The following is a 13,287-nucleotide window of genomic DNA, read 5'->3' as shown; positions in this document are numbered from 1 at the left end:
ATTTCGAAATAACCGTTGGAGGGAAACGGCTTCCTGTCGTTGTCACTCTGGGCGTGCTCAGCGTCGTTGGCCAATAGGATTCACACATCTTCTGTCCACGGCAGCTTTTCGTCCTTGAAACAGAATGTTTCGACATTTAAGGTAAAGTCCACGAGACAGCTTCCTGCGTCTTATGAACTTTACCCAAAGTAGAATTACTTTGTCTGGAAGTTGATCGTTGTCTGCCGCTGTCCAGACTGCATTGTCGTCCAACTCAGCAACTTCCACTTGAATCTTTTGCTTCGAAGGCTTCTCGATCCTTCTTTTGCTGAGTCGTCGTTTTACTTGATACAGCTTTGTTTTGAACTCTTGGGCCGAATAGTCTTGATGTGTTGACTTGGGCTTGACTTTCACTTTAAGGGCCTTTGGGCTTTTTAATCTTAATGTCTTGTACACAATTAAACTCAACATTGAACAAACACATTAGTGTAATAAATCAAAGCATTTAAATTTAATGTGTTAGAATATTTTTATCATTACTTAAATAATTTTGTCAAATCAAAATCATGTGGAAAGGTGTTTCAACAGCGATTTCCAGTTCTCTACGCAAGATGGGTGTTCCTCTTCTCCAGTTCTAGTTCTGAAAACCCTAAAATCGAACCCTCTCTCTTACTCGTTCTGTTTATAATTTCTTTCTCCAAATTGTTGCAGCGTTGAAGTCGATTGAGTTTATGGGTTCCTGTCTGGTTGCGGAAAGGAATTATACAACCTTCTTCTTCTAGTTTGTCTTCATTTAAGGTAAGTTAGCTCTTGTTTGGATTTTGGTTATTTTTTTTATTTCAGAACTGATTTTATTGTTTTAGGGAAATGACGCAGAATAGTAAGATTTGAATATTCAAACCAAATTTGTAATTTAAGTTAGCTCTATAATTGAGAGAACTTCTTGGATGATTACCTATTTAGCAAATATTTTGAACTCTTTGGAAAGAGGCGTTACTGGATTTTAAAATTCTTCCCCAATTTCATATGTTCTGTGAGTTAGGTTAAGAACAAGGTGTACGCTACCAAGGATTTGTGAAAATAGATGCTATAAGAATAGACCAGTACATATTACTTCAACATATCTGAAAATTAAGCATTTGCAGGACCTATACAATATTTTACAAATTTTGCATCATGTACGTATGTGCATTTTAATCAATACCTTCGAAGATGAATTTGGCTTTCCTTCAACCACATCTTTAACTCCTGAAATATGCAATGTTATTTATGTTAGCTCTGTTTTGGATTTTTAAGTATATTTTGTTGACATTATCCATGCTTGATATTTTGTTGACATCTTCACATGGTGATATTGCTGTCTGTAACACTCTACTTATTGTTTATTTACTGCTTCCCTTCATCCAGCTTATTTTGCTATAATAGGGATTGCCTTGACCTTTTAATGTTACCATAGGGGAAGATACACTTTGAGCTTATATCTAGGATAAATAATTTTATATACAGAGGTTAATCTGCTTTGTCTGTCACAATAAGTTGTTTTGATGTTTCACCAATGTTAGTTTTGGTGTTAAATCATAATGCCTATGCCTTGCATACTGGAAGTGTTTCTTGTAGACAAATTCTCCTTCCTAGGCCTTCCTCACTTAGCCTATAAAAGGGGAGAAACTGGTTATGCAAATTTCACAGAAACACGAGATAATTACCAATGAAATACCATTATTCCGGTGAAAACTTTGAAAATTACGATAATTACCTAAGTATCTTTAAATTATATATTCCAATGGAAAGAATATCGGATTTGGTATTCTTGGAATCCTTGAGAATGGAAATATAACTTTTATTGATAAAATTCTATATTTATAAAGTGAAAAGCTAATAAAGCTAATGAAAATCTAGAAAATTATAGATGTTCTCAAATTAAATTTTAAAATGTAGAATACCGATTTTAATATTTTTGGATTTTAAGAGCATGCTTAATTAATTATGCCCAGTTTAATCTCTCATCAACCATTATTTTCAACTTATATATTTTGAATTTTATTTGAATCAGGATCCAAAAAATTATTTGACTTAACTTAATTTATTTTCCTCAATTTCATCCAAGTATTATATTTTTGTAATTTATAAAGACTAAACAGTAAGGAATTTTACCAAGGTCTAAGAATTAATGTTGCTTCAAATTATATTTAGAATATTCTGGAGTTAATAAAATTATTTTTCTGCACTAGTTTTGTATGTCACTGGAAAATATTACCAGCAGTCGGGATCCGCCAACCGGAAAATTAAAGTTGGTTGTTTTGAGAAACTAATTATACCTTTGTTTCTTATGATTCCAACAGTCCATAACTACTCTTAAAACACCCAAACTCGACCAGAAAACTGAACTTTTGGTAGATTTTTTACTTTTTTCGGTATAACTCAGACTTCATTGCATGCATAAAAAAACTATTGTACTCATAGGTAAAATCGACCTCTTGAGTCCATTTTTTTATGTTAGAATTGTAAAAAAAATGAACACATGGTAGAGAAATAGAGAAGATAACAAAAGTGGTAAATTTTCTCTCTCTAAATAATTTTTAAAAACTCATAATCTCACATTAAAAATTACATGTACCTGAAGATAAAGGTGAGAGCTTCATTTCGGTATAAAGAACGTCAAAAACGAATTCCGTATGAGGAAAAATGAGGTAGAACAAGTGTTTTTGAAAGGAAGAAGAAGAAGTTTCAATATTTAGGAAACATGAAGCTCTTCATTCGCTTAATATTGGCCAAATTTTTATATTAATCCCTATATTTATAATATCTTTTAAAATTTTCTCATAAATAATTATATTTCAGTTTTAACTCTTTCCAACTAATTCATTTTATCAACTTATTTAAATATATATATTGGGGTATTACAGAATCAAAGAAATGGATTAGAAAATAAAGAAATGAATGAGGAGGAGAAGGGGGTAAGATAATTGAGAATTGAAGAAGAAGGAGGTAAGTTATTATGAAATGTAGAATAGGAGGAGAAGGAGGTAAGTTCATAATTGAAGAATTGAAGAGTAAAATGGATATATAATTAAAATTGAGTACCAATTAGATTTTTTTCCCCCTTATACAATACTTTCATGTAGGGAGCAGTGTCGTGGGAATCTCTCCTGAAAACGAAATTCCCACGAAAAGCATCATATCTAGGTGTGCTGCATTTTTTATGCAAACTTGCAGAAAGTATATTGACATACAATTCTCAATCTTTGTCCGACTTCTTTGCAAGTTGAAGTTGGACAAGTTGTGGAATGAAAGAAAATCTTTATCTTTCGTTCCACAAAAAAGACATGCAATTATTGTCTGAGTTTCTTGCAAATTGAAATCAATCCGATTTTGTCCTGATTAAATGAGCATATATCTATAATTATGTTAAACCAGGTAACTAATAAAAAATTCTCTAAAGTTATAATTAGAGAATTTTGACAAATATAAAATATATGAAAATAAAAACTGTGAAGAGAATCAATAAAATAGGGAAAGTGTTTAGTCAAAAAGGCAAAAGACTCAAAAGAGAGAGCTATTAAAGTTTGAAGAAACTAATTAAAGAAAAAGTCAGTCCACCATTCACGGATAGCAAATTAAACCCATTTTGCTTATCAATTTCTACTTGGAATGTCAATATGCTTACCTACTCTACTATTTTTATTTGAATTCATGTTTCTACCTATGGTTTCAGAGGCTGATTCGTGTATATTTTAATACACTTTAGATATAATTATAATACAGTAATTAGTTTTTGTTGCAACCTAAACATAACATCAAATTTTTAAGGGGAAGATTAACCATTGAGACTTGATGGTATTACTCGTGAAATTAATGACTTTAAGGTATGCGTTAACCTTTCTACAGTAAATGTATTAATTACGAGATTAATAATTTTAAAGTGATTCAGAATGTTCCTTTAATGAATGTGTTTTTTTTTTTTATCATGTACGGGTTTTTTTTTTCAAATCGAAAATGTAACTCGGTTCGGATTGATTTCTTTTCTAACAAAACAGATCCGTACTCACCCTTAATTAATTTGTGTTATTTAATTTGGACCGTTATTGTACACTGAGTCATAGATTGATTAGCTGAACAGTTTTTATGGTAATTAAGTTATTTTAATGGGCAGGTAATTAGTGCTTCATATTCCATTCCGTAATGTAAGTTTTAAATCGTTTGTTTAATTAGATAATTAATTTATATAATGTAATTTAATTTATATATGGGTAGGCGTTAGAATTCAGACAACATGATATGGGTATGGATAATATTCCCCCTCCACTTCCTCTCTCTCATGCATAAAAGAGCACAGTTAATTATGCTTAATTAGCTAAAATTTTATTAGCTAATTAAATAATAATTAACAGAAAAAGGTTGTGCATAGCCGTAGTTAGAGGCGGAACCAGTCTGATCGGAGCTCTCAACACTCTTAAGTAGCCGTAGTTAGAGGCGGAACCAGTTCGAAAAAATCGGAGCTCTCGACACTCTTAAGTAGCAGTAGTTCTATTTTTTTTTGTGATCTTTCTAATATTGGTTTATATTTATATAAATATTATAATAGTAATTACGTTTCATCAATTTTTTAAAAAAAAATTTGCTAACTAAATATTGTAATAGAATCACTATTATATTGCATTATATTACAACATTAATTACATTCCAACATTCCAACATACCAACTTTTAATATTATTTCAACATTTTAAAGTAGCTTGGTTGGCTTAAGAGGTCTTGGATTTACCAATCTCATTTCATTTTATAAATTTTTTATTTATTATATGAACTTTATTTTTCAAATAATTATAGAATTATGTCACTGTTATTAATTACTTTTAATGGACTCTTTATTTTTATAACCTTTTCTAACTCATTTTTATTATATCTCTTTTCCATAAAAAAAAATTCAATTTTTTATTTTGATACTCAAATAATTTAATTTCTGAATTAAATTAATTTATGAACATTATAAATTTTTTATAACTAATTATAGAAAATTAAATATATCTACTCATTTCACGTTAATCACTTTTAATTTTTTTAGCCGTAACACTAAAACAACAAAATTTTAATATGTTAAAAGCTAATTCTTTTTAATCCATCCCTAATGGTCTGACTTCAAAGAATTACCCAACTACAAGTCTAAATTTGACCACCATATATGATTCCTAGCTCTGCAACCTGCTAATAGCACTGGTATTTTTAATTTGTTAAGAAATAATTAGAAAATGTGTATTTATACACATGGAAATTAATTAGTATAAAGTCGGTAACATCAATTTTACAATATTAGGTGCCAATTGGCAAGTGAAGTGAGTTGGTGAATATAATTAGAATATATAGTGATTTCGAACACCCATTCATATGTAGTAATTACTAATTATTCCTACACTTCGGTCTTAGCGTGACTTTTGTGGCCCACACCTACTCATATCTCCCAAACTAAATAATCTCCGCCTGCTCTTTTTATGGTATTTACTATTTTCAACTAAAATCCATATAATTTATTGAAATATTATATGTTACCTGCTACTATTCCATTATTAAATTAATGGTAAAAACAAATAAAAATGGTTCATACCAAAAGCATAAATATAGATTATAATATACAATTTTTATTTAACTTAAATATTTTTCATACCAAAAAGGAAAAGCAAACCAAGATAACAAGTTTAATTAAAATCCCGAAACATCATAAGCTAAACAACATATAATAAATCAATTTATATATAATATATATAATCATAATTAACTCCCCACTAAAAACATAATTTAAAATCTAAAACCATCCAATAATAAACCGAACCGAACCGAACCGAGCTCATCAAGGCACATACTGGTCATTCTCCTGGAATTCCCCTTGGTTCTGGTTCTGGAAATTCTCCATGGAATTATCGAACTCATAAGTATTCTCATTATTGTTTGTATTGTAAGCCCTTGAATCATAATTACTCCTCGAATTTTGGTTTTGGTTTCGGTTTTGGTTTTGGGTTGGGTAGTAATTGTTCTGGTTTGGGTAATAATACTTTCCATTCTCCATAAATCTGGTGTCACTCATCCCTTGCCTCTCCACATTTTTGTTCCCATTATTGTAGCCGTAATAGTTATTCTTCTTGTAGTTCTGGTTACCCAAATCGGCGGCGTAGTTACTCTCGCCGGAATTCTGCTGCTGCTCGCCGTAGGCATTGTCGGAGAATTGTTCATTGCTGTAATAATTATTATTAGAGTTGGAATTCGGGTAATTGGTGTATCCTTCTTGGGTTTGGGATTTGTAAGGGGTGTAAGTGGTCGTCGGAGTTTCGGAGGTGGGTGTCTTTCCGGCGAGTTTGGTGGTGGTGGGGAACTGAGACTGGGTGGATTCTTGTTCTTGACCATATAGACCATAGGCATTCTGGGTTTCTTGCATGAAGGATGGGTCTTGTTCTTGTTTGTTAAAGGTCTCATCTTTGGCGGGGATTATTCCGGTGGTGGTGGTCGGAGAGACCTTGCTGAAAAACTGAACATCTCTGGCATAAATTTGTGTAAAGAAAAGGGAGAGAAGAAAGAAAAAGGAAAAGGAGATAGAGGAAGCCATGAGTTTTGGCTATGGAGAAAAAATTGGGAGTGTGTAATTTAGTGAGGAGGGGTGCAATATGTTAGTAGTAATATATATAGGAAAGTATTTCTTGCGGTAAATTAGTTACAAATGTAGGGATTGTGGGGTCTCCATAAATCATTAAACTTTACTAAAGGAAACTTAACTTTTATTTTATATCCATAACGGAGTTTTTACTGTTCAGGAATAAAACGTTAGAGATATTGATAATTAATATTTCTTTCCATATAAAAAATGTATTTTAAGTTTAACATTAAATCATTAATTAATGTTTTAAATTGAAAAAATTTAATTATTAATTGATTATAATTAATATATTAATTACTCGTATAATAAAATAGTTAACTATGAATATTAAACTCAAGTTAAATTTTTTATTTTTTTTATTTAAGAATAACAAACACTTGATAATATGGTTAGTTTAAAATCATCGATTACCGAGCAGTGAGACATGAATGGGGTTGGTATTTATTGAGTGAGCGCGACAAAGGTTTGATAAAACAGTTGTTTATCTTATGTAAGACACCATTTTAGATAATTGGTACTGCGTGAGGAGTGGTTATTCCAGTTCGCAGAAGCGAGAGACTATACATCCGGGTTCGCTCTGGAGCGGTGTCTGGAATTTACACATTCCACCGAAGGTTAAAAATATGCTATGGCAGTGTCTGGTTGTTTGCCTAAGCTTGTAGCACTAGCAACTAGACGGGTTCTGGTGGACCAAACGCATCCATGGTGCTGGGCAAGTGCGGAGGATGTCTTCAATGTCCTGGTCAGCTGTCCGCGGGTGAGGATGGTCTGGAACTTTTGTGATATGGGCGACTACAGCTCATTGGTAGATAGTTTCCCCAGCTTTTAGGGTTATGTGACATCGGTTTACTCTAAGGAGCAATTGGAAGTCGCGACAACACTTTGTTGGTGTGCTTGCAATAACTGGTTATGGCAGAAACAGACTGATACAACACTCGTCCTGTTTACCAATGCCACGATATTCCTCTTTAGGTGGAAGCAGCAACAGATACAGATTCATACAACTATTTGCCCGACTTTGACAGTAACAACTAGGTGGTTGCCTCTGTTGCCAGGATTCGCCAAAGTGAATTTTGAAGCCGCAATATTCTACAGTACTGGTCTTCTGGGGCACAACTTCATTGAGAGGGATGCTAGTAGATCATTTTTGGCTTTTGGCAATGAGCTTCCCGAAAGTCCACTCGAGCCACTGACAGCGGAAGCAATGACATCTCAGGAAGTTCTTCATTGGTAAAGCGACAAAACATGTCTCACATACTTTTTCAGACAGATTTGCAGCTTCTTACACATCATCATTCGCATGTTAACTCATCGTTAGATGGAATCATAGATGACTGTAAATCTTTATTGGGTAGTTTGGATAACTGTTGTCTCAATTTTTTTCCGCAATCAACGAATCAGGCAACACATGTATTAGCTAAAGCTTCTGATTCTGTGACTGATTGTGAAGAATGGTATTCACACGCTTCTCTAATTAATATTCAGTTCATAAAAAAAGCAATTGATAAATGAATAAATTAATTAAGGAGTAATAAAAATAAATCGTTTAAAATATTGTTTAGGGCGTTTTGATAGAATGGAAATGAAATGGTTAATAAGGAGCGTATTAGTATTAGTATTGAATAAGAATTAATGTGATACTACAAGGGAGAGAAAAAGTATGGAGCGCACATAGTGCATTTTGGCAAGTATTAATTAATGCGCATGCATATACACATATACAATAGAATGAGAGACATCACATCATATGGTGTTGTGCACTGTACCACATTATATAATTGGCTTTGCCCCACCTTCCACAATCGTCGCATAATTACCCGCCTCCCTCCCCAATTACTTTTTCCATATTGTTTATAACATCACTCTCCAAGGAAGGAAGGCCGCATTTAACCCCTTTCTAAATTCCTAAACTAACATCTTCCCATTTTATAATATTCTAACCTGCCAAATATAATTTCATGTTTTTTTTTTCTTTTAACATATTTCAAAGGTTTTTTTTTTTTTTTTTTTTGTGACAGTGAAATGTTAATAGTATGGTTATCAAAATCAAACCGGTCAAAGAATCAGAAGAACCAGATAATTAAGGGTTTAAGGTTGAATTGTGTTTAAATAATCCTGAAAAAAAATAACAATTTTAGTTTTCTTTCACCTACAAATATAATAAAAATGTAAAACTAAAATGTTGATAATATCAATAAAAATTATACTAATAATCATAACAATATTTTTTTTGTACTAAAATATAAATTAAATAAATTATGAACATAACAATAAATTGTTAATATAAAAATATAATAACCTTAATGCATATTTACACCCTTAAATTTGGTAAGTTTTGCCTATTGACACCCTGAACTTTTAAAATAACCTATCATACACTTATAATTGACTTTATAAACCTATCACACATTTATAATTGGTTTTAAATTCCTATCACACACTTATAGTTGGTTCATTCGGACCTCCTACATACAGAATGAACTCACACGCTTTTCTTTTTTCATATAGCATGCGTGCCACCTCAATTATAGATCTACGATTTTGTATGCAGGAGATCTGAATGAGCCAAGTATAGGTATGTGATAAGTTTGTAAAACCAACTATAAGTGTGTAATAGGTTTTTGAAGCCAACTATAGGTGTGTGATAGATTCTTTTAAGAGTTCAGAGTGCCAATAGGCAAAACGTGCCAAGTTTAAGAGTGTAAAGATGCATTAAGCCAATATAATATCTAAATTTAAGATAAAAAAAATACTAAATTAGTAAATGTTTTATTAATTATTCACCCAAATTAATTTTTTCTTAATTGGATTTTGATTTTTCTTTAAAAATATTACAGTTCAAATATTGAACCATTTAAACCGTAGAACCGTAACTGGGCAGCCGGTTCAACCAGCCGGTTCACCGATTTTTAAGCAGTTTTATAAGGTGTAACAAAATGGCTTCCTCCAGACCGGAAAACCTACCGGGTCTGGTTCAATCCGGTTGAACAGGTCAGGCTGGTCTAGGTTTGATAACCTTGGTTAGGAGTGAAATTTTATATATATATATAGGGACTGCAGCTTTGGAGTTTAATTAAGGAGTGTCACAACCTGAATTAGCCTTAATTATCCTGGTTGATTTGCTTCCAAGGTAAGAAAGGATCACAAGGAAACACACCATACTTATTAGTGTAATTGAGTGTATCTATTTACAGATCTTATATTATTAATAAAATATTATTCACCAAAAATCAAATCAAATAAAATAGGGTCACATGAGAGCATCCTAAGGTATATTTATATATATGAACAAACTATCATGGTATTCCATAATTATATACTGCCTAATATATATTATTACTTTGTTGCTTTTTATTGGATCATAATTTAAAAAATTAAAAATATTAATGCAAAAGTAAAGTATAGAAAAACTAATAATTCAAAAGAAAAATAGATTGCGATCTTTTTCTTATTATTATCCAAATTGAATATTTATTTATTTATTTTCCTTGTTTATACCAAACATTTGTAAAATATTTTTTAAGAGATGGAGACGTATAGGAGTTAAGCTAAAAAGCCTATTTTCCAATAATTTAGTTTTATTTAGAAAATGAATTGTTTGGAGTATGAATCATGGGAAGAATGTTGGTTTATTATCATGAAATCTTGATTCCTTAAGTCTTCATAAGTTGAGAGATTATGAGGCAAAAACGAAGAAAAGCAAGCAATTTACTAACAGTTGTACATATTAGTGAGAAAAACGTCTCTTTGGAAATTTGTTTTTTCAACAGCCTTAACCACCCTCAAACCATGTTTTGAAGCGGAAATATGGTTCCAAAAAAGGTGGAGAACATGTTATAAAAATCTCAGAAATATTAGGGTGGTGAAAACTTCAACCAATTCAAACTCACATTTTCAGTGGAATCATGGTTCCTTGAAATATGAAGAACATGCCATAAAAATCTCACTTAAAGTGGAGGATCTTGCTTCCAACAAATTTATGCAAGCAACTACTATAAAAAGGTTCGATCCTCTATTGAACAAGGCAACAACACAATAAAACTTAATACTAAAACTCACATACTTGTCTTTATTCTATAAGCCTTTCTTCATCATAATTCTATTTTTCATAAACTACCAATTTGCCAAATTCAAGCTTCAAATTACAAATTCTAGTTATTTGCATGAGGAATCAACAAGTCTTTTGGTTTAAAGCCATTTTCAGGCATCAACTCGTCCAAATTTCAAGTTTAATTCGATTTCAATTACTGTTTACATTATAAAATTTATCGTTATTCAATTACATTTCTCTAGTTTTCTGTTCTTTCGTTTGTGTATTCAATTTTCCAAACATCGATAAAATAAAAATAAATTTCATGAGTTGGCTTATTTCAGCTGCCATTGCTTGAGCTAGTAAAAATCTTTCCATAATGGAACTAGGAACTTAAGAAAGATTTTTTCAGTTCTTGAATCTTTTGCTCAATCATATATACTAGAAGTTAAAAATCACAAAACTCATAAACATCAATTTGGGAATTAGCTTCCCTGACAGGCTCGCAAAACGCCGACAAATCAAGGTTGAAATTAGTATTTTTCAAAAATATAAAAATGTCACCAAGAAAGAATATGGAAAAAGAACATGATGCCTCCGAAGTAGAAGACTATCAAAATCCAAATCGGGAGCAAAGCAACAAGCAACGTAAAAAGAAAGCAGCATGTAGGAATTTAGCAAGATACCAAAATAATGCAGTAGTACACCCAAGTGAAGGAGCGATTATGCCAGTTATCAGAAAAAAAAACATTTTACATGCACTACAAGAAAACACATTTTTTGTGGGGAAATTTTTCCCACATAAGATCCATATTTCGCCACTAAAAGCCTTTTGTGGCGAAATAAATTTCACCACATGGTCGCCAGCGTTAAAGCGTCATTAAAAGTAAGTTTGGCGAAAGAAATTCGCCACAATAGGCATATGCTAGAGAATCTCTATAGACACAAGCGTGGATGGAGAGAACCGACGTCAATATGGTCAAACTACTGGAAATAAACAAAGACTCTACCGTACGTGAGGGAACAACTTGTTACCATGATAGAAGAAATTAGTAAGATTCCCAAAAAAGTGTTTAGGGATGATGAATCAACAATCACAAGCCAAAGTGTAATGAGAGGTGGAAGGGAACCGAACAGTATAAGCCTCCATCAAGATGGGAAGAAAATTCAAAGACGGACAATGGAATGTAAGCAAAACATATATCAATATCAATAATGTCATACCACACTAATTCCAAACATGCCCTCACAATTAGGAAAAGCACTATGCGAAAAATAGCCATCAGGACTTGGGGCATTCCAAGGAATCGCAATAATGATATGCACCTCAATGCGTCAATTGTTATACATGGAACATGATTCGATGTCAACGTTCCAAACAACAAACAAAGAATTTATGGTATAGTGGAGGAAACTTATGGACCCACATCACGACAACCACATCCCATTGAATATGATCAATTTACATTGTTATCGGGAGAAGAAGAACAATCAACCATAGAACAAGTAGCCCAATTCACCTTTTAATGCAACGCGTTAGTAGGCGAATTTAATTTCGATATGCTTTGATTACATTTGTTTCATGGTTATCTTATAAGTCCAGCATTCTCATGGTATACCATGATGCCATCCGAAACTGTACGAGAGCCATGGAGAAATAATTTCATACATAACTATATTGAATGGAACCTGAAGTATGCAAGACAGAACTGTCACGAATGATGCAATTACAAAGGGAATTAGTGGAGGCTTTTATTAGTAGATTCAAGAAGATGTGACATTGTTGCCGAGTCAATATTCTAGAAATCAATTTTGTACAAATAGCCCAACAAGGACTGGATTTCAAGAATCAGAAAAAATTTCAAGGAATGGATTTCCAAGATTACTTTGAGTTGGTTGAAAAAGTATCCGAGTATGAAGAACTCGTGAGGGAATATCATCATAGAAAGAAAATCACTGTTGGGAGTTATTACCAAGACATCCAAACTCACGAGGTGGCTATAGTGGATCTAGCTAAGAAAGAATTCTGAGTCTGTCCACTTTTAATGAAAAACCTTAAACCGTAAGAAATAATAAAAACAAAGAATAATAACTCAGTATACTTTCGATATCTCAAAGACGGAAGAGATTTTTGACTATCTGGTGAAAGAGGAATTCATCACGTTACCACATAGACATGTCATCCCGTCCGAAGAAGCGTAGAAAGGAAAACAATACTGTAAGTATCACAACTCTTGGAATTATAACACTCGTTCATGTTGGGGTTTTAGAAATGTTAGGATCGAATCAATAAAGGAGTCCTCACATTCTCGAAGAAGAAGCAGTGCATGATGGTTAATGACGATACTTTTCCTATGGTAACAATGGTCAACACAAATTCTATTCAGGGATGTCAAGGCACATGACCTATAATTCATATAGACGACTTCCAAATGAAGGAAATTGATGGGTATGGGTACCGAAGCAAGATCCCGAAAGGTGGATGAGAAAGCAAAAAACCAAACCAAACATGTGTTGAAACACCTTTCCACATGATTTTGATTTGACAAAATCATTTAAGTTAATCCCATGATTAAGACAATTAAATTTAAGTGTTTTGATTTAATTGTGCTAATATGTTTGTTCAATGTTGAGTA

General features: G+C 32.3%; 1 protein-coding gene across 1 annotated transcript; it reads right to left on the bottom strand.

The window, feature by feature from the left end:
- Window positions 1-5,647: 5,647 nt before the first annotated feature.
- LOC136234263 (protein E6) lies at window positions 5,648-6,619 on the bottom strand. The gene has a single exon (XM_066024082.1). It carries the CDS (start codon window positions 6,571-6,573, stop codon window positions 5,824-5,826), a length of 750 nt encoding a protein of 249 aa, XP_065880154.1. The 5' UTR covers window positions 6,574-6,619; the 3' UTR covers window positions 5,648-5,823.
- Window positions 6,620-13,287: the final 6,668 nt, after the last annotated feature.

Source organism: Euphorbia lathyris, chromosome 6, assembly GCF_963576675.1.
Source record: "Euphorbia lathyris chromosome 6, ddEupLath1.1, whole genome shotgun sequence".
NCBI classification, from domain to species: domain Eukaryota; kingdom Viridiplantae; phylum Streptophyta; class Magnoliopsida; order Malpighiales; family Euphorbiaceae; genus Euphorbia; species Euphorbia lathyris.
The sequence above is the reverse complement of the archived record's forward strand: the minus strand, read 5'-3'. Positions and strand labels throughout refer to the sequence as shown.

What these genes read in the sequence shown, in the direction of transcription:
- LOC136234263 (XM_066024082.1), bottom strand. Translation starts at nt 6,573, where the DNA reads ATGGCTTCCTCTATCTCCTTTTCCTTTTTCTTTCTTCTCTCCCTTTTC.